General features: G+C 37.4%; 1 protein-coding gene across 1 annotated transcript in view; it reads left to right on the top strand.

The window, feature by feature from the left end:
- ARMC3 (armadillo repeat containing 3) overlaps positions 1 to 26688 on the top strand; it is a 61569-nt gene extending 34881 nt beyond the window's left edge. Inside the window, exons 12-19 of the mRNA XM_058812432.1 lie at positions 7894 to 8143; positions 9288 to 9424; positions 12846 to 13014; positions 13872 to 13972; positions 16802 to 16864; positions 22047 to 22241; positions 24675 to 24837; positions 26400 to 26688. Of these exons, the coding sequence (XP_058668415.1) occupies positions 7894 to 8143; positions 9288 to 9424; positions 12846 to 13014; positions 13872 to 13972; positions 16802 to 16864; positions 22047 to 22241; positions 24675 to 24837; positions 26400 to 26600 (1279 nt within the window). The 3' untranslated portion in view covers positions 26601 to 26688. The remainder of the gene's footprint in view (positions 1 to 7893; positions 8144 to 9287; positions 9425 to 12845; positions 13015 to 13871; positions 13973 to 16801; positions 16865 to 22046; positions 22242 to 24674; positions 24838 to 26399) is intronic.
- The last annotated feature ends 231 nt before the right edge of the window (positions 26689 to 26919 follow it).

Below are 26919 nucleotides of genomic sequence, written 5' to 3'. Positions count from 1 at the left end.
CTTTTTCAGCTGAGATTTTCAGTGCACAATAGATTTTTTTTATTGTTTATAAGACGAGTATGGCTGTCAAGGAAAAAAATTGAAATTGAAGAACATCAGGTTTTTTTTACATTCAAAATATTGTTATTATTAGGAAGTAAGGATTAATACCATTAGGTAGTAATATCTCTAGGTAGTAATCTTCTCTATTAGAAAATGGGAAACTTACTAATAGCTTTTCTCTTTCAAGACTGTAAATAGTACCTAATTCACATAAATATTAAAGTGTTGATATTATTTAAGATAATACATTTGCATCAATATATGTGTTAATTTATGAGAACAGGAACACAAATTTAATAACATAAAAAGATGATGATTCACTGTAGGTTTTGTCTTTTTTTGTGGTTTTAGTTCTTTATAACATAAGTTCGTTTTTCTGAAGGAGGAAATCAACAATAGAATGCTGACTGTATTGTGTAGCAGTAATATGTTTTAATACTGACCCCTAGTGACAGAATTATATTTTTGAGCTAATGTGCTGCAAGGTAAAGGGATGTTTTTGAATTTTTTGGGTTGTGCTGTTACTTTTTTATGTTAGCATCCACGTCTACACTCTGTAAAATACACTTATTTCAGGCCACCAACAGTTTCTTCTTTTTCCTTTCTCTTACTTTATATACATATTATGGGAGGAACTGTTTTTTAAAAAAACAAACCAAAAAAACAAAAGACAACAAAGTCATGACCCACTACCTAAGAGCTCACAAGCTTTTCCCTGCAAGTTCCATCCTGACTTCCATTGAAAACTGCAAAATGTTTTATGACAAGTTTCTCCCTTGGCAGAAGAGCTAAGTCCTGTGCCTGGGATGTCACAGAGAAATGGGCTTCCATTGACTTTAACATCACATCAGATATCTGATACACAACCCACGGACATGGGGCTGTGCCCTGCTGGCAGTCAAAACCTTTCATACAGCCAGCTGTTGTGTTTTTCTCTTAGATTGGGAAGGTGTGGCTGCATGGGAAAGTCCTTCTCTAGGCTCAGGCACTGTAACTGTTTTCTTCCCAGTAGACTTTCACCAAAAAAAGAAAAAAATTGTTATGCATTCTCCTGGATGGTTTTTTTTTTTTGGTGGTTGTTTTTTAACTTTGGGGTTATATTCAATATAGAACATTTATCTCTATCTAACACAGATCTCATGTCACCACATCCTAAAGTGAATGGAAACCTAAGTAGATCCAAAATAGTTTCAGACAGAACACAGAACGCTTCTGATCTGGGATGATGATAACTGCATAGAAATTTTACTCCTTGTAGATACTGCAGAATGTTTTGGCCTGTTTGTACAACCCTACTTTCAAAGCCTTACAGCATGATCACTGTTTATCTTAGCTGTGGACAGCTGGAATTTCACTTAGAGCATGTTTGTTGTCACCTGTAACTTCCTGTGATGGATTTCTGTGGGATCAGGTGAAAACTTTTTCTTTCTGGATGGAGACTCCTTAGCCTAGGAGAGAAAACTTTCTTTTGTGTAGTGGCACAAGTACCATGATTATTCTTGAGTGTGTATCCTTGCAATGTCATTCAGTGATATGCACTGAGATAATTTATGCTTTTTATGAATTAAAAGTGGCAAGGGTTGTTCTACATAAAAGTAAATATTTCAGATAAATGTATTGGTGCTTTTGTGTACACATTTTCTTTGTAGTAGATTTCTAAGTTAAATTATTTAAGTGTACATTTTCAGGTACTTAAGTATAGTGTGAAGTTGTTTATTTGAAGTAAGGAAATTTTTCTGTAAGGAAATTTCAGGGTTATGACTAACCATGCAAACTTAATTCTGCCCTGCTGTGAATTAAACCTGTGCACTGACTACAACATGTTGGCCACTTGGACTGTCATCTGGTAAACATAGGGTTTCACAAGTAACTTTAACATTTTGACATACAACCTTAGGAATTTTATCATAACATAGTCATATATATGTATTTTCTTAGAGATGTAATTTAAAGAGAGAAAGCTAAAAGCATAAATTTCTGCACTCTAAATCATTGTAAGAGCTTGAGCTTGTAGCAAGGCAAAACAGAGAGCTGCCATTTGAGATATGTTCACAGTTGTCCAGAAAAGAGTTATCCAGAAGTGAAAGCTCAAGTTCAAAATCCAAAGTACTGTGTGTAGAGACTGACTTGACACAGCTCTTTTATCCTTCCTCAGCTGGTGCTTCCAAAGAAGAACCACGGGATCTTTCAGGAGCAAAAAGGGTTTCTATTGTTGAATTTTAAGCCTTTCACATAATAGTGGAAATATCAGAAATTCTTTACAAAGGTTGCAAATATTGTTATAGCTGGAAGTCTCAGGCATCATGAACAGATAGTTCATTACCAATGCTCCTGTAATATTTTAAATTAGGTATATTACAGTTTTAGAACTGAGATCTGTGTAACTTTGTCAGATGAGTTCAATGATAGACATTAGATCTCTGTGAATTGCTAAATGAGAGTCAGGTATTAGAGTCTCTACTAACCCAGACAGTTTAAGTTTTTATTGCATCCAGACTATGAGGTTTATTGAGTTTTGGTTTTGTTACAGTTTTAACAAGATACTTGTCATTATAAAATAGGAAAATAGGCTTCAATTCCTGAAATGAAAAATTAATATGGTTTGTTGATATCATCAATATTTTTATTGGAGCACAAAGGGCCCCCAGATTGTAGATCAGAGTCTCTTGTGCTAGATTCCCTTACTCAGAATAAACATTCTGACATTAATCTCCCTTGTCTAGTGAAGAAAACGGAAGTAATATCAGTCTTTAAATAAAATGTGAGTGACTATTTACAACAGTCAATTGCTTTTGAAAATAATTAAATCACAAAGTGAAATTTTTGATAAGTGCAGAAGACATTTATTGGATGTGATTATTCTGATGGCATAACAAGGCTAATGAAGAATATGAATACATTTCAGGAATAAAAAAGGAAGCTATTTCTTGATGCTTTTTCAAACTTCTGGTTATGATATTCTTTCTCAGACAGAAATTGCTGGATCAAAAATGTCTTGTGTGAAAAAGAAGTCATATGATTTAACACAGATAGAGTTGATTTTAAAAAATGTGTGTAATTAGATGCATAATTCTTATGCATAATTTACATGCAATTATGTATGAAAATTAGCTATGCACAGGCATAAATGGCTAGCTAAGCACCTCACACACAATCACAGTAATTTTGCACAGAAATTAAACATGCAGTTGCAAACACATTTGAAAAAAATGAAGTCCAGTGAGGAGGAAAAATTTGAATTTTTTCTGAGCACAAATTGTGTTAAATCATCAGTCAGGAGTGGGGGAGTAAACAACATAGAAGTGAATAAAAATATAATTGATTACAAACCAGTTTATGTTCAGTCATGGTAGAAGAAACAAAACCAAACATACTTTACCATTTTTATGAAGTGTCAGTCTCACTAGTGTAAATTTAGTACAGTCCTGAGTAAACAGTGGTGTCAAGCTGTACAGCTCTTCTCCTCTCTGTCCCCTCCCCCAGAGGTTGTTTAGCTTGGGGGTTTGAGGGGCAATCTCAGTGTTTTCTGGCAGCTCTTTGAGCACTCTTAGTTGCTTTCTCCCTTAGGCTAGACTTTCTTTTCAGGAAAAAAAGCTAGCTGGATCATTCCTGATGCTCTAAGTAAATAATCTGTTATTTTTCTTGCCATGGCTAGAAGGTTTGGTCACTGACCAGAGCTTTTATGGTCCTGTGATACCAACAAAGAGGTGTTTCTTGCTGCGGAGTGCAAGTAAAATGAAGTATAAAAACCTACAGGATTTTCATCAAATTTTTAGTGCTGATTGTTTTCACAGCACACTCCAGTATCTGAGCTTTCATATCACACCCCTGACAACTAAAGCAACAAAATACTCACTTCAGTGACATTCATACACATCTCTAAAATGTCTGTTAAAAAAAAGTTTATATTGTGAAGTTTTTGGTAATGATTTTGTTGTCAACTTTTAATTTATTTTTGCAGTAAAATCAGTAAAGAAAATGTTTGTTTATCCTCAGTCTTTCAGCATTTATTATTTGAGTTTTGTGCTATCTTTTAGAGAATTTTCAAGAAAATGCCTTAACATTGCAGTGCATATTTAAAATGAATAAATTAAATATTTATTATATAACCTTTTAATATTTGTGTTCCAAATGACAGCTGAAAAAATATTTTAGCTATTCTTGCATACAGTAATTTGAATCCAGTTGTAATCAGAATTTTACTGTTTCACTAAAGAGCATGCTTAGGCTCCTTTGGGTACCTGAACTGTGTATACTTTGATTAAGGTAAATGCCTAACCGTGTTAGGTTAGGCATTCTAAGGATCATAATATGTGCTTATAATTAATAGCATTTAATTTATTTTAACTTTAATTAAACTCTGAAATTCCTACTCCTGTCCTGTATTTTTTCTTCCTGTTTGTAGTTCAAATAGGCAGCTTTCACTTTTGAGGAAAAAAAAGATGATGTGGCAGATGCACCATCCTTTTTTTTTTCTTCTCTTGTTGTTATCTTCTTTCCTTTTTCCTAACGTCTTTTCTTCTTGTTTAGGAAAGTATGTTCTTTGAATCTATACAAAACATGGAGGAAAAAACTTGTGAATTCATTTAATTTACTCCTTTCCCACATCAAAAAGTATCATCTTCTTTTCAGCTAAACCAAGGCTCACTTCTTCCTTGAAGTAGTATAGTGGAAGAACTGGTGATAAATTGCACAGTCTCAGTAGGATGTGTCTGAAGGAGAGTGCTCTGGAGGCAGGGAGAGTCTAGTGCTGATCTGCAGTAACTGAAGACAGAGCTGGTAAAAACATTCTCTGACTTTTGTTGGCTCATAATAAAAAAATTACACAGTGCATGTCTCTGCCCAAGATAAAAGGGGAACAAGGACCTCCATACTTAAGTGTTGTGGTATTTCAGCACCTTAAACTTAGCCATGTTCATTCTCTCAGCTCCCTTCTGAGGTCAGGTTCTGTGGGCCAGGGTGACAGTGCTATTTCTGTGTTCTCCAGAGGCCTGTGGAGTAGGAGTGAGTTGAACTACGGATTCCCCATTCCTCCTCCTATGTGCATCTCTGTTAGCAGGACACAGCACTGGCCTCAGATGTTCATGCCCTCTTAAAAACTTATTCTCAAATGTATTGGTTACCTTCAACTCTTGTTACCAGCCATTGTCTCTCCAAACAAATTCTTTTTGCCTTGTGCTCAGATGTGCTACTTGACTAAACTGTGTGCATGAAACTGGGATTCAAAACGAGTCTGCGCAGAAGTAGAGTGTAGGATAGAAATAAATATGTATGATCTTCTAAATCAGTGGTTCTCAACCTTTTTGAAGTTGAGTGGCACTTGAGAAAATTGGCTGTGCTCTGTACCTTGCTGAGGTCAGCTCTGAGCTCATGAGGAGCCGTCACCTTGCTCTTTTGTTAAGTGCCTGTGTACTTGCTGTTTTATGGAAATTATAATAAATCTGCTTATGATGTGAGCTATGTCATTCAGTGCTGTGTATCATTCTGTAGCCAGTCTGTTAGGGACTGTGTGTTTACTAGGAGATCCTGTGGGAGAATATGTGTATTCTTGGGTGTACTGTAGGAATAGTAAGTCCTGTACTTACTGCAGAAATATTGGATATACTACACCTGTGAGATGCAGTGCCGCATTTTATGACTAGTGAATCTGTCCCATAAATCCTGGAATTTCTGTGTATCCATTGTAAAGAAGAAACAGCTTGATTTTGGTTTTGGTTTTTTTTGGTTTTTTTTCCTTCCTGGGTAAAGTGTGTGTGTATGCATTGCATGACGCAGTAAATCTGATAGCTCATAGACACCCAGCTCACTGTGTGCAGCTCTGTGTGTATAGTGGGTCTCACCCAAGCTGTGCCAGCAGGTACCTCATGCCATTGTTACACATGCTGTTAATGAGATGTTTTCCAGCAAGCCTGTGATACATGTGGTGTACAGCTCACTCTTACATGTGCAATCAGCATGTCCAGAATTTCTTCACATACAGCAGCCTGGATAGAGCTACAACAGTCCTGAAGCTGAAAATTTGGATAACATTTTCATGGGCAAGATAAGATAGTATTAACTAAATAAGTATAGTGGCCTTACCTAAGTAAAAAACCCAAAACAACTACAGGGAAAAAAAGCCACCCAACAAATGAAACATTTTCAGCTCTTCTTGTTCTGGTCAAGTAGGAAAGGGGAAAGAGGACACAAAGGGAAATCCAGCTACTTGAAGGAAGATAGAGGGGTGCAGTGTGGGACATCTGAAAACATGGGAATTACTTCTGAATAGAGACCAAAGTGCTTGCATTAAAGTTACTGGTGTTCCAGGAGGGTTAATTAGAAAACACCAAACTGACCCCGTATCTTAATGCTGCACCTTCAGTCCCTGGATTGCTGCTTTTCCCTGGTTTTCTAAACAAGTTAACTGTTGTCTGCCTGCCAGATATTGTTAGATCCATGCTCCAGCACTGCTTGTGAGCTGCCACTGCCTTGCACCTGAGGCAGAGATGAGAGTAACAAACCCCATTAGGCTCTGCTCGTTCATCGCAGGTATGCTCAGGAGCATCTGTATCCCCCTCTCTGACCATGTGGAGATACTTGCACTAAGATGAGTTCACAGTAAGACCTACATCATCTTGCCCATGTATTGGGATTATTTTAGTAATTATCATTAGTTTCACAGGTTGGTATGTGTTCTACTTTCTGTCCTGTTTGCATAAAAGTGTGACTGTCAGCTTTCCTCATGGTTTTTTTTGTTATCAATGCCAACAGTCTTTGGTAGTATATTGGTTTCTTTTATATGTGATGCTTCTAATCTTGGTTTATTTTGTGACGGTGAAAGTTACCCAAATATTAATCAAATTTTGGTAAGGTACTGTTACAGTAAAGGATTTTCACATAGAGATGCCTTTTATTACTGTGTTCACAGAAATTCGGCAGAACTTATAAAAAGTGTAAACTCTTTTTTTGAAGATTTTTTATGGTTTTGATGTAGACAACATGTAGAGGGCATAAAAAGCAGTTGCAGTGAAAATTCAGCTTTCCATCTGTGCATTCACATTGCTAACAATATTGCCAACTTTTGTTTAACAAACATATTAGCCTTAAGTAAAATTATATATCCTCTAATAGTACAGCACCTTTCACCTTCTGCTGTCTCCTGCTCAAAGTTGCTATTTCATTAATAATGCTTCTTCAACTATTTTTTTCCCTTGACTGCTCTCTAACCTAAATCTATGAGGTTCTCCTTAGGAAAAAATCCCAACCATCTTCCCCAATATTATTTGAAATAATATTAACATATATTGAAATAACAATAAAATAATAGATTATTTTGCACATCTATCTTGGGTCTTGTCCACAGGAGCATTTGTTCCAGCACTGCTGAGGGGCACACCCTTCAGCCATGGATGCAATATCATGTGGTAACAGAGGGAATATGTAAACTGGATCTGCTGTTGATAGACTAGATGATCTGGATACTCTGTTTGCTATAATCCTCATTAGTAGTGCTGGAATGATTATGGGGAGAGGTGGTAAGAGGCTGTAGCAAGAAGCATTTGCCTGGAACTAAAGATAATATGCAGGATTTAATTGACTTGTTCAATACCTCAGAAAAAATCCATGTCCTTGTAAGTTAAAATCCAAAAGTTTGTGACTTGATCTGTCTGTGGTTCTGCCTCTTGAACTTCTCACCATGAGTCATATAGAAATCACACAAACACACATGTACATGTACATGTACAGATGCCTACATATGTGTATATGTAAACCTTGAATTGTAATACTACTTTAGTTGATAAAAACAGCATACTGACAAGAAAAAACGGTCCTAAAATAACAAATATTTTTTCCTGTTTTTCATTTTGCTAGTGTCGTAGCTAAGGCTGAAGGAATTGCGCCATTAATTAAAACCTTGAATGCCCAGAGGGATGGAGCCATTTCCAATGCCATTGCAGTGCTCACCAATCTGGCCCTGCAAGAGCCCATCCGTGCCAGTATCCAGAGCCAGGGCATCATGAGTGCCCTTGTGGGGCCACTGCGCTCAACCAACAGCCAAGTGCAGAGCAAAGCAGCCTTTGCCGTGGCTGCCTTTGCTTGTGATGCTGGTGCACGAGCTGAGGTAAAACTGAGGTTGTGTTTATTGATGATGTTTCTAGATCTGAGGTGGGAGTTATATTGACCAAGAATCTGTTGTGTCTGACCTAGAAGTCCTGAGTTTTCTATGTAGTTACTTATTTTTGTGATACTTGTTCTGCTAAATATAGCTCAGTTTTTTAGGAGATTTTGGAAAGGGTTTTCTTTGACTTGAGTTTCCACGACTGTGTTTGCTTGCACCAAATTAATGCTTTGCAGCTTTTCAGTGGCTTCAATGAACTTTAACTAGGGCTATATCTTGATCTGTATATTTAGGAGCATTAAACATCAAGGTTTCTTTCAGCTGCAACTGTCGGCTCAACTTTGAAGATGGGAAGTTCAGTCCTCTTTACTCTCCCTCAGTGTTCTTTTGCCCATTTTCAAGGCCTGAACGGCAATGTCTGACCTTGATTAATGAGATACTGGATGTGCATGGAGTAAATGTATTTCAGACAAAACTCAAAATATAATTAATCCTTTGATCAGTGACATCTAGCAAGTTGAACTCCTTTCTGTTTATGAATTGGTCATAGTATTTTCTTCTCATAAATAAGAATGATGCTATGTGCATTCATAAATCATAAGCTAGGGTTTTCTCATGGGTCAAGGCTATTAATTAGGACATGAATAAGGGGCATAGATAATTAATCTACCTCTTTCAGTGTCCTTAAAATGTCTTTCTCTTCAAAAATCCAAATGAGCAATATTTCCTCCAGCATGTATAGGAAAGATACTGTAGCACACAAGAGAATAGGATGTTAATAAGATTGTCATACATACAATACAAATTCAAATGTATTGTGATGGAAATTAGTTGCTAGGAGGCACCAGAGCACAGAAAAAGCTGTGTAAGTCTCTGTGGCAGTCTTGGGTTGCATAGTCTCTTTGGGTTCCACACTGCAGCCTAATAACTGAAGAGCAGGGCAGAGCCAGAAGGGATGACTGCCTTGTACCACTTTAAAGTTCCAGCCTATGCAGACTTCACAGAAGCACAGAATCCCCATAAATTACCTTTTTTTTCAGTGTGGCTTTTCTACAAAACTTGAATGTTTTGGGAGGTGAATTTCACAAGCTGTTCTTGCTGGAATAGATGAAATATGTAAGTGGCAGTGTTTTCACCTTTTTAATAGTTAAGAAATGTCGGCGGGCTGGGACCACTCGTTGAATTGCTGCATTCCAATTATGAAGAAGTCAGAAGAAATGCCTGTTGGGCTGTTATGGTCTGTGGAAGTGATGAAGTAACTGCTTTTGAACTGTGCAGGCTAGGGTGAGTAGAAATAATATCAAAAGTCAAAAGAAAATTTTTGATGAGAGAACTCAATTTAAGTGAATCTTTGCATATTTATAGCTGAATAACAAAGCTTTCTGATAAGCTGAAACTACTTTTGCACCACAGATGTTACAGATGAAATGGTATTGATTTTAAGGAACAAGATCTTCTGACAAAATATAAGCCTGTTGATAGAACTGTCTAGAATTATAAAACATTTATTGTTTCAGTGACTGAAATAGGCTTTATATTGAAGATAACTTATATCAGTCAATATTAGGGACTACAGTACCCCATACATTTGAAAGTGAAATAAAGGTTTCAGACTAAGTTTAATATACAGTAAATTGCACTTACTACACACAGGCTAGATTTGATTTAAAAGCTCTGGTTAACTGCAGGTGTGCTGAAGTGTCATGGAAAAGTGGATCTGTTTTATTCTTTCTTAGGAACTCCCAGGTCCATATATTAATATCTGAATTAGAAAGGCTGGTTTAGGTTATAAGAATTATGACTCGGGACTCCTCAGTCAAGGCAACTCTTTTAGTTACTGTTAAATTAAAATATTTGTAATTGCCCTGCTCCCTCTGCTGGGCACTTCTCTGGTGGCTGCACAGATACTTTAAATCCATCTATGAGGGAATTTCAGAGACTCTCAGAAATTCAGATCAGGAGGGGCCCTCAAAGGTGATATTATCCATCTATCCTAGTGTAAGACTGAATAAGGTACACTGCCATATTTTGGCTTGGGTAAATTTGGGTGAATACTGATCCTGCTGGAGTTTGACAACATTCTGAGGTAACCTGTTCCAGTGCTAGAATATCTTACACTTAAAAGGGGTTTCTCAGTTCTAAATATCCCTTTAAATGAATCATGTTGACGTGCTTTCAGTGAGATTGAATAACCACTTTTAATAGCAATTTGAGTTTAACTCACTGAATTTTCTCATTCTCAAACCCCCTTGTTTCTTTTTCATGACAAAGTAAAAATGTTAGACAAGTTTTTTTTGTATCATTTCGTCACACATGTCTGAGTTTCTCTAATTTTTTATGCCATTTTGAAGTACCATCTCCCAGCCTGGATGAGGTACTTCAGGTGAGGTCATGCCACCATCAAATAAAGCTCAATAATTATTTTCTCTGTCCTGCATATGGCACTGTTCTTATTTAATCCTTTTTTTTTTTGACAGTATCCAAGCAGGACTCCAATTTAAGTGTCCTTCAAGTTTGACAGCATATTATTGATAATAATACATTAAGCATAGTTTTTCAGCTAGTCAAGCACTACTTCATGTTATTTTCATGTCGATCATATTTCCCTGACCTGCTCATGAGTATCCAAGTAGGAATAAGTGAAAAGACTTATAAAAGTCAAAATGTATCTCAAATTCAGCTCATATCTCACAACTACTTCTTCTGCCTAGATTTTGAGTCAATTACCCTATTGCAGCAAGGATCAGATTGACTTTTCATGGTTGATTCTTGACAAATGTGTAATGGCTATTTCTCATCTCTTGTTGCTTGCCTGCTGATGGTTTAATAATTTGCTATGGTGTTCTTCAGACACTGAAATTTGGCTGAATGATCTCTATTATAATTTCCTTGTTCGTCGTTTTTTGCAAAACTAGATAGTATCTTTGCCCTTCTCCACTCTCCAGCCGTCTAGCCTAGAATTTTCCTATACAAGTATAAATACTTCCAATGTTGCTTTTGCAAACTAATAAATTGTATGAGGTAAGTGTCCTCAGGGACTGCTAACCCTGTCTCCTCAAACTTATCCTCAACATTTTCAGACTATTGTTTCTACCTCCTTGTTAATATTACTGCCAGGCATCTGCTTGAAACCTTTCTATGAAAACTGAAACAAAAAAGGTATCAGACTCTTCAGTCTTTCTGTGCCATTTGTTATGAGTTTTCTTCCCACATTGAGTAATAGATGTACATTTTCCTCTCTTACTTGGAGCATGTGAAACATTCATTTTTGCTTCAGTCCCTGAATAGTTGTGTCTCATCTTTCAGGTTTGTCCCTTTTTCTATTTTGTTGAAAGTGTCAATGTTTCCATTTCTGTTTGATTCCTGGCATATTTTTCTTTTTTTTTTTTTTTTTGCTTTTCAACTCTTTATGGAATTTTTGGTGTAGCCATTTTATTTGTCTTTTGTTTTGGCTTATCTTTGTTCCATATGAGGGTAATTGGGCCTGTAATGTCATTTGATTTAGACCCTGCTGTACACATTTTACCTGCCTGCCTTTATTCATTTTCCCCTTTAAAATTGTTCCCTGTGTTACTTGCTGATTATCTGCGAGATGCTGTGGATACACAGCTTGAACTTCTCTTCCACTATCTTCTCCCACTTCTCTCTACTGTAAGAGAAAGATGTCATTTGCCTTACCTGAAAAACTTCTTCTCTGGAATTCATCCAAATTCATCCCTTCAGAAGTCTACATTGTAGATGTCCACAGCTGAAGACATCTAGTTCACAGAAATATATATATATATATATATATATACTGTATATATAAAATTGATTCCTTGGGACATGAAGAATGTCTGCATGTGTGCATAGTCACACACAGATATTTGAATATGTGCTTTTACACACACATGAGAATATATAATCCTTTTTTCCTAGGTTTTTTTTTTCATTCCTGAACAGTCTTAGAACTGCAGAATGCAATGTTTTCCTGATTCAGTTTCCTTTATTTTTTGGTGATGTTTTCATAAGTTTTTCAGGTCAAAAAGTTGTCAGTTTGTGGATCTCAGCACCAGAAAAAGCTCAGGAAATTAATTCCTGTCTTCCCATGTCCCCATGTTACTATTTGTTTCTATGTCTATACTGCAAAAATCCTGCCGTTCTGGTGGTGTTGATACGACTCCTTGTGTCCTTGTGTTTCCATGCTTGTTCATGTTTAGCAAATATCTGCCAGCTGTGCTCCCCCAAACACTGTAACAATGCTAGACCAGAAGGATTCACACATTGCATAATGCACAACTGAATCTGCAAATTGCCTTGCAGCTGAAAAGAGAGAGGGAGGGAGAGAGGTTGCCTGGACTGTATCATATGGTCAGCTCTGATTATTATTCCTTTTACATGTTTTTTCTCCCAAGCTCTCAGAGGTGCTCTATAACATCCTTCTAGATAAAAGGTTGTGGCATCCTGTCTGCATTTCTTTAGGTAGCATTTAACTACCTAAAGGATTTGCTTTTGAGCACTGCTTTTGCTTTTGAGCACTGTTTTCCTTCCCTAGAGAAGGAATTCTGAGCAGCACAGCCACTCCTTGCTGGCCCAGAGGGCACAGGACCAGCACTTGGAAGTGAATCTATCTTGGCCTTGGTAATGCTGAAAACTAACTCTGAGCTGTATAATAACATTTAATTCGTATTTCATGATTAATTAGCCTTTGTATTTAATTTATCAGTGCTTTAGACATCCTAGAAGAAATTAATCTGTCTTCAAAGCGTAAAAATAAGTTCAGTGAAGCTGCTCTGGAAACGCTACTTGATAATAATCTTTCCCAAAAGTACAGCCGGATGGGATATTTATCACCAAGTAATATCATTACTAATGGATTCTATGATTGTGGTCAGGTAAGCTATTCTAAACAAATTACTCTATTTAGAAAGAGTAGCAGTTTCCTCTTAATTTAGAAAGAGTATTGTAGCAACAGCCAAATTCTGGCTACAGAAAATATATCATTTTCTTGTCCTGAAATTTCACGGCTGTTATACAGATCTCTTTTGATTATCTTTCTTAATGGATGAAATCATCTTCATGGTATTCCCTAGTTGTGATCTTCCCAATCCTATCTGAGCTGTTCAGACCCTTCCAGATCCTTTCTCAAACTTTAGTTCTTCTGGTCTCTCTCCCTGCACTATACTTAATGCTAGCTTGACATTGTATGACCTATGGACATTTTGTTTGTTAATTTTTACATAAGGAAGCAAAGAGTTCATATTTTCACCTTGGGCATGACTCCTTCTCTTACAAAAGAAGTGTTTGTGTATAAAGTCTGACTCCACTATCACTTATTAGTACTGTGCTCAATTTAAATCTGAGAAGGACTTTTCCAAATACTCAGAAAAATTAGAAATACTAGTCTTACTGACAATCAGTAAAATATCTGCTCCTAAAGCACTTGGTTGCTTTTGAAAACTCCATCCTCTGTTGTGAAGCCTTCAGAGGCAGGAACATAACCTTATTCTGGAACAGTTTGGAATGCTTCAAACCAATAACTACAATCTTTTCTAAGAAAAAATTATTAAGAAAATTCAAATTTAGGGGAAAATAATTTCAGATATTTTGAATAGCTTTATAAGTTCTAACACAGTCTTTGGCTTAGGATTAGGAATTTTAAATTACTGTTTAGGTATCTTTTAAATAGATTTTTCTTTCTGCATCTTTAACTTAGCAGAAAACCTTGTATTTTATGCTAATTTTCTTGTAGGTAAAACATGGAGGGAAATTTTTGTCTTTGGAAGAACTAAGCAAGCAAGAGCTCACTGACCGTCGGGCAATAATCTTCATTAATGCTAAACCCCAAGAAAGGTGAGTCATATTAGATCTGTTAGTATTTGTTGTAATAGCTCATCTTTTTAATGGTTTTCACTGTTTCCAGTACAAACTTCATTCTATCTATCTATCTATCTATCTATCTATCTATCTGTCTGTCTGTCTGTCTATCTATCTATCTATCCATCCATCCATCCATCCATCCATCCATCCATCCATCCATCCATGTATCCACACACACATATATATAAATAGCAACGTCTATTTTATTCCCACCATGGTGCTTTTATGTCCTAGGAGTCAAAGCATTCGTATTTTATAAAATAAGAATTCAGAAAATAGCTCATTCAGTTGAATTGCTTTATTTATCTTAGCCTTGAAGACTCATTCATTTAACTCTCTTTGATTCCTGATGATGGGACACCCAGTGTTTTATTAGTTGTAACAAAGCTTGTCATCTGCTGTAATAATTATGTCATCTGAGCTGAATGTCAACATTCGACAGTGAAAGCTATGATTTGATGGTCCTCTTGTACAGACAAATGCATGGAATTTTAACCACATCATTCTAAGGGGTGGGACAAAGCCAAGCATTAAGCTCTCAGGCTTGATAAAGAACCTGTGTCCATTTCTTCTCTGTTTAAGTTGAAGCCAGCCTAACAAATCTTTTTAGATTTGAATGCAGGAAATTGGTATTGGGCTTGTTTAACTGGGAGCCATTTCCTGTAAACAGTCTCACAGATCAAAGATCACTCTACCAACATTTTGCAAGTCCAAAAACTTCTTCTCTGCCAACACATCACATATTTGGGTTACAGTATCATTAGCTTCCCTTTTAAGCTTGTATATGACACCATAAAGATGTCTGGGAATATCTGTGACAAATTAGACTTCCATGCTCTTTGTTGATCCCTCAAGCTGTCTCTAACTATCAGGTCTTCATTCTTTGACTTTGAGACAACTTCTTGCTTTTGCACATTGACAGCAGCCTTACTCCCCAGTTATTTTTGTGTTCATCATTGAGCATTCTCAGAAGTAAAAAAGAATTCTAGCACAGGAACTGGTAGGGCTCATTGGCAGAGCTTTAAACCAGCCTGGAAGGGGGAAAGGGATAAAGCCAGGTTGCCCAGTGATGAGTGATGGGATGGGGTGTCAGTACATGAGGAAAGGAACACCAACAGGATCCCTCAATCTGCCTCAGGAGGTGTTGGCTACACTGCACCACACCTGAAATGTGTCCACACTAAAGCACCCAGCAAGAGAGACAAACAAGGGGAATCCAGGCTTTGGCCCAGTCCCAGAGATTTGACATCTCTGGAAGAATGAAACCTGGTGGGATGGATCCTGTGCCTGGAGTGCCCTGTTGGATGGTTCCAGGCTCTCCAGGAGGGACAGGCAGGGCAGGAGAGCTGCAGGGGTGGCACTCTATGGAATAGAAGGGGCAGAATGTGTGGAGCTCACAGCTGCCAATGGCACAGCTGAGAGCCTCTGGGTAAGAATCAAGGGACAAACAAATAATGCAGATGCCATTGTGGGAGTTCACTACAGACCTTCTGGACAGGACGAGGATGAATTATTCTTTGAGGAACTAAGAGACACTTCCAAGTCAACTGCCCTTGTCCTTATGGGAGACTTCAACTTGCCAGAAATTAACTGGGAACATCACACAGCTGGTACAACCCAGGCCAGAAGATTCCTAAAAACCTTATGGATCAGGCTTGGAAAGATGCCCTCCTTGATCTACTCCTTGTCAACAGGGTGGATCTTGTGAGCAAGTGGAGATTGGAAGCCATTTTGGCCACAGTGACCAGGAAGAGATCAAGTTTAAAATCTCTGTTAACAGAAGGAAAAATGCAAAAACCTCTCTGGACCTGAGGAGAGCAGGCTACAGACTGCTCAGGGAATTAGTGAGTAAGATCCCTTGGGAAAAAGCTTTTGCAGGTGCTGCAGTCCATCAGTGCTGGTCACTTTTTAAACATCACTTCCTAAGGGCACAGGAGCAGACAATTCCCAAATGTCAGAAGTCAGTCATACAAGGCAGAAGGCCATCTTGGTTGAACAGGATTCTTCTCTTAAAAATAAGGAAAAATAGAAAGGTGTATGCCCAGTGGAAGCAAGGTCAGGTGACATGGGAAAAATAGAGCCTCTGCTGGCCACTGTTGGGAGAAAATTCATGTGGCCAAAGTTTGTCTGGAGTTGAAGCCAGCCAGAACTGGGGGGGGCAAGGAAAAGAGTTTTTTCAAATATATTAAATGGCAACATGCAGTGCCTTGAGGGGAAGCCATGTGAGAAGTGACTGACATCTGTTCAGATTGGAGGAGACTGAGGGGAGCCCTCATGGCAATCTACAACTTCCTCCTGAGGGGAAGAGGAGGGTCAGGCACTGATCTCTTCTCTGTGGTCACCAGTGACAGGACCCAAGGGAATGGCCTGAGGTTGTGTCAGGGGAGGTTTAGGTTGGATATTAGGAAAAGGTTCTTCCCCCAGAAGGTGGTTGAGAACTGGAACAGCTGCCCAGGGAACTGGTCACAGCACCAAGCCCTACAAAGTTCAAGAAGAATTTGGACAATGCTCTCAGGCACATGGCATGACTCCTGGGGATGGTTCTGTGTAGAGCCAGGAGTTGGATATGATGATCTTGATGGGTCCCTTCTAGCTTAGCATATTCTGTCATTCTGTGATTCCATACTTCATTTTTGATCTCTGAATTAATGTCTGGTTTATTAGTAGTTATGTTATTTCTTTCACTTATATACCACCTATGAATATATTTATTGTCCTTTAAAGTCCAAACTCCATTTTCATAGCTTCACATGCAAATATTAACTTTGCAAACAAATGCAAAAATATCTTCTTCTGTTTCAGTGTTGTAGAAGTACCTGAAGTATCACCATCTGTTTCAGGAAGAAGCAGCAAAGAAAAACCAAGGTATGGCTCTCAGATTTGCTAGTTGTCAATGTTGTGTTATTGCTGTAACATTAGAAATAGAAGTCTGAGGAAATAGTGACAGATAGTTTCTGAATGGAGTACAAATACCTAAACACAATGTTAAATATATTTTGGGAGTCTTTCTGTCATTCTTTCATCTCCTATTTGCAGTAATATTCCTTTGTTTATCTTAGTGATTATTCTTCCTCTCTTCCCATGCTGTATTTGAACAGCTCATGCTTATTTGCTCTTTTTTTTTTTTTCTTCATTATCCCTTGGAAGCAGTGAAATGCTGTTATTTTACAACTTAACAACCAAGACACGGAGAAATTACAGTAGAAGTTCCTTCTCAGTTTAGAACCTAAACCCATTAAATGTTCCTACCCTGCCTACAGGCCTCCTTATTTCTAGAGTCTTGCAGCACTTGTCCTGAGCCATACAATGCACCAGGTACAGTGCTGCAGTCTGTCTCTTCGTACCAAGTAGATCAGAACCACTATTCTTGTAGTGGAAAATTAATTTCCTTCTTTTACAGAAAGAGGATTTGAGTCTGTCCCTCACACCTGCAGAGAGCTGACCACAAGATATTTAGGGTTTAGCAGTCTCTTTGTGGTTTGTTGTAGCTGGTCACTAACGATGAGGTGCAATGAACAGGGTGTTTTACTTGACCTGTTCAGGTACTTAACTCTCCTTACTCTCACCAAGACCAGGCTTTTAGTCCTTGTCTAATATAAAATAATTGATCTGTAGTTTGTTCCCGTGGAAGGAAACTGAGCCATGGTCTCCCAGCTGTCCTTCCTGTAAAACAGCTGCACAGTTGTGACCACAACAGTGCCTTCTGCAGAAGGCAGGTGTGCATGCCTGATTCCAGGGGAATCCAAAAGCAGTCCCAATGGAGCCTCCTTGCCAAAAGTGGAATGGCCTCTAGTTTTTGATAGGAATGTCATACAACCTACAACTGTCCTTGGCTTTTCTGTTAGCTAACTTAGTGCAGTGACTATTTATCATGCTGGTTTCTGTGGGTCCCAGGCCTAACTTCCTAATTTTCCATTCTTTATGGTAAAGGGAGCCTTGGTAATGGCTAAGGGCTGTGAGTTCCAGTCAGTGGTGGAAATGCTGAGTGCTGCAGGGTTGGAGAAAAAGGAGAAATGGTGTGTCTGTTGTAGGAGCTGATGTACTGTGTTTCCAATTTTTATTGTGGAGCTCATTCATGAACTGATACCCTACTGTCTGTACAGGTGTTTTATTGACAGAGATAATGGCTTATTTCTGACACTGCTTGTAGGTTTCTGTGTGTGATTGCATCTGCACTTGAGAAATGAAATTTGCAGTAAGAAAATCAAGACAAAACTGAAACCTGCTTTTGATCTCAATAACTCAGTGGTATCTCCAATAGAGGAAAATCTGAAGTTACCTGGACAATGGTGTTCACTCAGCAAAAGCAGCACTAGAGAAAAAGGCTAAAAGTATTATACTTTGAGTTATATTTGAATATGTTTGAATTATATAAATTTGTTTGGAACAGACATGCAATGAGAGAGATACAAATTACTGACAGATAATAGCTACTGACTGTGAATTTTTGAGGTTTTGACTTAAATCAGGACCCAGATTGTCAGACTAGTCCATCCAAAAGTTATTGACTTACAAGGCAGACATTCCCATTTGACTAGTTATTTGGACTGCAAGCACTTCTGAAATTCAGTTTAAATAATTTTATAGTAGATACCTGAAATGGATTGAAATGGATATGAATTGTGTTGTGGAAGGTTCCTGTTTCAGGAGGCACCAGAGTAGATACAGCAGCTTGAGTGCCTTAGGAGACCTGTCCCAGCTTCTGCCCCCTCCCAGGTCCCCCTGCTGCCCCATGTGCCCTGCTCATGACCCACTGTGCCTCTGCCAATTTAGTCAAAGGGAGCAGAGGCAAGGGGAGATACTGAGCCCCACTTATTTTTTCTCTGCTCCAGTGGGGAGTTCCTTCACCTTGGAAGATGCTTTAGAGTCATAGGCCATTTTATATAGTCTCAGGAGCTGGGAGACCTGTTCTGACAAGATAATGTATTTGTTTATTACAGTGTGTGATGAAGATACACTTGGATAGTTGCTTTCTAATGTAATTTATATCACTTACAGTGTAAATGACTGCTCTGTTTGCAACCATAGCTCCTTTGAAAAGCAAAAAATTTTCTTTAGGAAAAAATAAATGCCTGACTCAATTTCCCATAGTAAACCTTGCAGGAGTACAAGGACTCCTTTCTTCAAGTAAGAAATAATTGCTTTTGAATGTCATGATCAAGTTTTATGATTTATAACCCCATTGTCATTCATTTTGAATCCATAATTCATACATCATTATTATTATTAATTTCTGAGATATATGGGAGTTACTTGAAGGTCAGTAGCTGACTCCAAGTCTCAAACATGCTTAGACTTTTTCCTGCATATTTTTTCCTTTGATCATATTTTCTCTTCATCATTATTTTGCAAAGTACTACTGAACACTGTTTAAAACCATTGTTTTGAAAAAGTGATACTACTTTATATAAACCATAGTTGAAAGCCAAGAGAAAGGGCAGTTGTAATTGTCTGCTGGAAATGTTTGAATTAGATGTGATGAAGTGCTTAGTTGATAGTTTGACATATATTTTCATTGACAGCAACATTTTTAATCAGGCAGTTTCATATCTGATATACACATTGACTGGGCTAAAAGATTGTACTGAATGTAGACTAATAAATGTGTATTTATTCCCTCCTATGTTTCAATACTGCATTTAAGGAAATACTTCCCAATGCCCACTTGCTCCTTTTCAAAAGAGAACCAGGGCATTTAAGCTATGCAAAATGGGAAAGAACATAGGTGTCATGGCCGCTTTTGATGGTAGAATATTGTATTGGCTGCCTTCTTCCTCCAGCTGATGCTCTGGTGACCCGTTGGACTCTTGTACTAAAGTTGCAAAGAATCAGAAACAGCTTGGAGACTATTAAGTGCCATGAGCTCTCCTTTGCAATATTCCTCTGCTTTCACAGCAAGTAGTCTCACAAGTAGGAAGACAGCTCTGAGAAATGAGAGTGATTTTTTTTTCTGATGTCACAATTCCCACTGGCAAGAAAATGGGGATTAAAAAAGAGGGCAAGAAAAGAGGGCAGTAGAAGTCTCCTGTAGAGGTTACTGGTTATTTTATAGCACTGAGCTGTAAGACTGCAGCTCCACAGTTCCTTATGAGATAAGGATTAGACAGATATGATGAACTGAAGAGTTGAGGAGTAAGAGAGAGACAAGTGTGGAAGACAACCTTAAATCAGCTATTCCTCCAAGGAACACAACATAGTCATACCTGAGAGAAATAAGCAGCAGCATAAAACCTAAACAAATCACTGTTCAAACTCATCTCTCTCAGGTGTTTTGTTCCTGAAAATTGGAAAGGAGGAGAATAAGTGTGATTCTAGAGTCATTTGAATAGGTAGGAATAGGAAACAAATTCTCCTACAGCACTGTAATTTAATGGTGCACTTCTCATAGAGAAAAGAAAGTACTGGAAGGATAGAAGGGAAGAAGGGGGGGAAAGGGAAAATGGCAGAGAAACAAGAATTACAGCATTTGTAAATGTTGTTCTCTTGAAAACCTCCTAAACTGGACACCAGACAGTTGGGAATAATTCAAGATTTTTAAAATACAGTATTTTTGACCATAATGATAAGTATGATAAGAATGATAAGAAATTGATAAGTAGATAGCTATTTAATCTAGCATTATAAGGTTCTCTGGCTATAGTTAGATAGAGTTCAAATTAGATAAAGAAAACTGTTTGTGTGCTTTTTTCCAAGTGTAAGTGTAATTAATAACCAGAACAGTTTATTTAAGAGGGTGGTGAATTTTCTATAATTTTAAGATTAAATCTTAATTGGTTACCCTAATAAAATAATGTCCTTTGTGACACGTATTTAAAGGGCTCTTTGTGAATATGGTAAATCCCCATAGGTTAAAGAAAAGTTTGCAAAGTATTCTGAAGACAAATTGCTTGAATTCAACTACTGATAATGATGTATGCCCTTTTGCTTTGTTCAATGCCTTCCATCTTAGAGTGCTATTCATAGTATAAATTTCAAGAATAATTTGAAGAGCATGCAATAATGATAGTGTGTCTTGAAGCCATGTACTCTAGTAGTCCTTTATTTATTTTTTTTTCTTTTTCCTTCCAAGATCACCAGAAGTATTATAGATTTTAAAAAATGAGCCAGAACTGTAAAATTAAATAAAGAAGTTTTGTTTGTATTTCACAGTAAAAATTTTCAGGATCTACACTGAAAAAAGACACAATGCTTACAAAACACTCATTTCATGTGTTCCCACAAATAAAAGATCCTAAAATGTCTGATTGTATAGACCTTAATAATACCTTTTGTAAGATAATGATTTTATAGTTGCTGCTTAACTTGTGAAATGCACAGTATTTAATTTAAGCAGAACAGTAATTTCATTTATACTTATGCTGGGTGCTTAAGATGCCTGTTTAGGATCATAGTAATTTTTCAGATCCTGAGCATTAGGAAAATGTGAAGCATGTGCATTGAAAAAGAGTCAGCAAAACCACAGAATTGTTGTAAAATCTTTCTCTGACAAGCCATGCTCTAGTTTGCATAATGCTTTAAGTACCTGAACTTGCAATTACAGAGGCTGTCTTTTGGGAAGTCCTGTCGAGATTTCAGCTGTGCTTTTGATACCATTTTTTCCTTTATTTGAAGACCAGATTTTTATCAAGTAAAAAATCATTGGAGTTTGTGGTTTTTAGTTCATATCCATACAAAACCAAACCATAACTAAAAATATGCCCTATATGTATATAGTAGGTAAGTAAGTATCTCCTCCTCTATATGATCCATACATGGGAAAGGCATATCAGAGCTATTAACTAAAAATAAAATGAGAATTGACAACAATGTTAATACAGAGCTAGTGGCATTTATTCCTAACCACCTCCTGTAGGCATGTTCCACAAGTGTTCTCTACAGCTTTGTAGATTTTGGATATTTGTTATCAAGATAAAAGATGTCTCCTACCTTCCACCTCTCCCTAGTCAATATGTCTAAATGTCCTGTTGGAGAACTTACGTGTTTGAATTTGAACTTTAGAGAATACAGTATTCTAGATAAGTGTATCATTTTTTTTTTTCTATGTAAGAAAAGGGAGAGGGAAAAAAGAGGAGGAAAAACCAAAAGTTATTCAAGTTGCACCGACAATCCTGGAGGAAATAAAGCTAGAAAATTCCCATTGGGTACCACCACCTGACTACGTTTTAATGGATTACATTAATGATGCTTCCAAAACAATTCTACCAATAACTTCTACCCGGGAACAGGTTGTGGCTCTTGCACAGTGAGTACCAAATCGTATTTCCATAAGCTGAATTAGTAAAATAACTGTTTTCTTATCCAAAGTCAACTTTTTCAAAATAGTTATTTTCCCATGCTTAAGTGGAATCCAAATCTGCTTTGGCCCAGAATGCTGACATATTCGATTTTAAGCTTCTTGTTTCTAATTTTGTTGCAATTAATTTAATGTATTTTAAAATAAAGTATTACTTGCAACAAAATAGTATCAATTTCTCGTTTAAAAAAATATTGTCATAGACAATTCCAGCTTATTTTTCACATTTATACATCTATACTGATTCTTTCCAGTGAACACATCAACTGCATATAGCATCTACATAATCAAGGAGCCCCAGAGTTCCAAGTTTTGCAAAGCCTAAAAGCATGGTTAGAACCCAGACCTAATAGTCAAAATGGTTGCAAGTGACATGTATCATGTCTGTTCTCCTATCATCTTTTCTGCCTACTTGGTTTTGGAAACCCTTGGGACTGCAACTCTGTTGTATTTTGTTTTCTATTGAACCAAAAGCATAATACAAGTTTTCTAACATAGCTTTTAAGTGCTCTTGTAATTAACATCCTGACGATTTAATAGTGCCAGAATATTGCAGTAGTGCATGTACAGACTGTTGGTATCAATGTGTGATTCATTGGTTGCACTGACTGCTCAGCCTGGGCACCAATCACTGTCACCTCCAAGCAGTGCGTCTGTTTTCATCTTTTCCATAGTTTAACCTTTATATCTTAGCAGTTTCCAGGCTGCCTCCTGAATCTGGAGATTTTGGCATCAGATCCCACTTACTTTCACAAAATTTGTTACTTTTACTAACTCTCGTTTTTAATGAAGTCATCTAATGTGATATGAGGAATGAATTTTCCATTGATTGCAGAATTTGACAGGACAGAAATTCATCCGTAACTATCCATCTGTGTATAAATCATGCTGCCTTCCTCAAGGTGGAATCCATAAAATTCTCTTATAAATCTGCTCTTCTAACACACCAGTGAAATACTTGCAGGCACACAACCCAGTGAAACACTTGCAGGCACACAACCCAGTGAAACAATCACGGAAAATTTACTGGAATGTTTTCTGTGGGGATTTTTCTATCTGTGTTCCATTTCAGGCACCTGCCTGAACAGCATGTGTTGAATAGGGAGTGGGGGAGAAGGCAGCTGCAGCGTCCCTCAGTAGCCTGACAGCCTGGCTGGAGTTCCTCCTGTGCTCATTGGGGATGAGGTCAGGCTACATGAGGGACATGAGAAATGCTGGATGTGTCCTTTGGAACAAACATAGCCCACCTTTGTGTGGTGGTGAGCATGCTGGCTGGGGCAGCATTGCTCTCTTTAATGAGGGCTGCCCATGGGCACACACAGCACAAGGGGCTGCTGTGCTGCCCCACACTTTCTCAGCTTCACCCAGTAATTGCCAGCTTCAAGATACCCTGTCTGACACGCTTGGTGATAGCTCCCTGTGCCCATGCTATTGCAACCAATGCTTCCTCAACTCTAAATTTTGAAAAGTGAGGCCTCAGAGGTTGCCTTGCTTGTGCTGGGCAGAGGAACACATTTACTGCTTCTGCAGAGGAGGGGATGCAAGTTTTAGCTCTCTGTTGGAAGCAATGGCTTGTGATTTTCATGTCAGCTCTGCAACATCTTGTCCAGAGTGAGACCTCAATAACCCTTGTGCCTGTGGCTGAGGCACTGAGGGGAACAAAGGTCTTTACATACAGTGACCTGCACAGGGGAGATGAAGGTGTGTGTGTATGGGGAGACTTACAAACCAGGGCTTGGTCCTGTGTGTGCACAGTCCCCCAAAAGATGTGGTTTTGGCAGAGCTTGCACTGACAGTGAGTTCTGATCTGTTTCTGAGCCATTTGTTTAAATGGATAAATACTGCTCACCCCCAAAATATTGGCTTCAATATAAGAAAGCACACGTTGAAGATAGTACCTTCAACGAATACAGCTGCTTTTCTCTGCTGGGATCATTGCCTATGGCTTTATTTTTGTCATATATATTCTCATGCCTTTATTACTATTTCAAACAAATAATAGGTCTGGAGACTGTAATATGTAACTCACCTAATCTGTTACCTGTAAACATGACCATCAGCTTCTGTAATTACTTCTTCAGTAATTACACTGTTATTGATGACTTTTTCTGGTGACTTTGTGCCTATACTACAGCTCTCCAGAATCTCTGCTTTTGCACCTTGGTTTAGGTGACAAAATATGAATTACCTAAGTTATGGTTATCTGTTTTAATCAGTAAGCATATTTAAAATACCAATTACTGAATTAAAAAAATTAAGCAAAAGTAGAAAAAGTATTACAGTCTTAAAGGTCATTCATGTCTTGCTTGTATACATTTTATTGTGCTACAGAAATACAAGAGGAATTATAGATGTAATTGATCCCAGTTGCATTTGAAACAGGTTTGTTGCAGAGAGGATGGGTGGCCCTGTTGAAAAAGAGGAACTACATAATTTCTGCTGGGAACTTGACATGAGTGAAATAGAATTTGACCTGAAAAGCAACATTGTGCCTATCGGGAAAATCAAAAGAGGGACATTCTATCACAGGGCTTTACTTTTCAAGGTACACTATCATTTATTTTGCAACATAACATATTGTTGTTAAATGGATAATCTAAACTAAAGTATACTTGCATCATTTTGATACATTATTTATAATCATGTAAAATCTTTGGTATACAGTTTCATAATTTTTCGACAGCAAGGTTGATTTCCCAGTGAATGAAAGCCAGCATCACTTCTTTCTGTAAACATTCTTGTTGTCATTAAATTGTCTTAAGTGATATCAGCAGAATACTTGATAAATGGCAAAAAACCAAAGTATTTGATTTGGAGTCAAAACATTTTACATTTTCTGTAAACTGCAAAATATTGAATTATGCATCTTGCTTCTTTTTCCATGCTGCAAATGTAAACTTGTTGAGACAATTTTTTATTTGGTATCTATCCAGTATTATGTGATAGTATATAACAGCGTCTATGTTCTAGTTTCTTAGAAGAAACTGGGAAGTTTTATTTCTTTTTTCTTTCTATGAAGATGTACTGGTGCAGCCTGGTTATCTGTCCCATCCTTTTTCCTTGCCTGGATTTTTCTCTTTCTTGAATGGAAAGAAACAGAGAATCAAACACATTACGAAGGAAGAACCTAGGAAAGAGTACACAGGAGAAAGTGTACAACCCTAAATTTATGATATCCATATGGAGATAAAGTTTCCAACTTATTTTATGACATTCTGAGGGTGTGAATTAATTATGCTCCACTGTCCTAAGAAACTTTTGTAGGGACAGGTCATCTCTCTTAAAGCCACAGCACTCTAAGCAATGGGTATCTGTCCATTTGTAACAAGTTAAAAATCTTCCAGGGTTTCATTCCTTCCCAGCAGATGTGTGTTGAAAAAGCAGTTTGGTAGCTGGAAACGATTATAGGTCTGTCTGTGATAGTGCAGCCCAGAGGAAGGGCAGGTGTTTCATCTAGCAGACACTTGCCTCACATTTCATTGCTTCCCACATTTCCAGGGCTGAAAAGCAAGGAGTGTGCTTCAGAGTGAAGCTACAGTCCTAAACTTACACTGATAAAAATGTTACCTTTTTACACTTCATATTTCATGCTAGCTGTATGTGTGCAGCGTGCCTACGCCTCATTGCTTGAATATACTTTAAAATGTTATCTGGAAGTAAGTCTTCCAAGTAGACAAAAAGCATTGCTGGGTACTGTGGGTGTTGCACTTCATTTGAGATCTGAAGGGCTGGCTGATAACCATATCAGTGTTTGAAAAGAGTTAAAATGAATGTTTTTCATGCTGTGCATTGGAAATGTGAGAAATAACATTTAAAAGCTTACATTTTCTACACAAAACCAACAATAAAGGTTTGAGGTTTGGAACACTTGAAAAATTTATAAAGTATATTTCAAGAAAGCTCTAGGCCTTCCAGGTGTTGGTTTTGTTTTTTAAGTATCACTGGGCCTTGCTGTATATCACAGAAGCTACATGAATTAACTGCATTAACTACTTTTTCTTTCTTTTTCAGGTGTTGGTTTTGTTTTTTAAGTATCACTGGGCCTTGCTGTATATCACAGAAGCTACATGAATTAACTGCATTAGCTACTTTTTCTTTCTTTTTTAGGTGATAGCAGACAGAATCGGCATTGGCTGTAGTTTAGTTCGTGGCAAGTATAACAGATGTTGGAATGAAGTTAAATTGGTTGAATACACTCCCAAAGGGCTTCTGCTTCCTCCTCAAGAGTATGTTGTAGATGTAATGTTTGAACCAGGCTTATTGTTTAAACAAGGAAGTGCAAAGGCTGATCAATACAAACGAATTTAATAATCTTGATGAATATCACCAAAATAAATATTTTAAATATGTTTGCAGTGCTGTATTTATGAAACATGAGGGGGTTCATATCCAACTATCAAAAAGAAGCGTATCTGGTATGTTTTCTGAAATGTTTAATTAAATGTTGTTTTGGTATCTAGCTTCAGTGCTAAGAAATTTTGTTAATTTTTTGTAGTATTTGAAGACTAAATTGCAAAACTACAGATTAAACTTGGTAATCAATAATATTTGGTGTATGCTAACATTACAATGCTTATTAAATAAGTTAAATTCCAATACAGCATATTCTTTTTTTTTTAATTTTCCT

This window comes from Ammospiza caudacuta, chromosome 1 (genome assembly GCF_027887145.1).
Source record: "Ammospiza caudacuta isolate bAmmCau1 chromosome 1, bAmmCau1.pri, whole genome shotgun sequence".
In the NCBI taxonomy this organism is placed as follows: domain Eukaryota; kingdom Metazoa; phylum Chordata; class Aves; order Passeriformes; family Passerellidae; genus Ammospiza; species Ammospiza caudacuta.
This window is presented reverse-complemented; position numbering and strand designations above follow the sequence as displayed.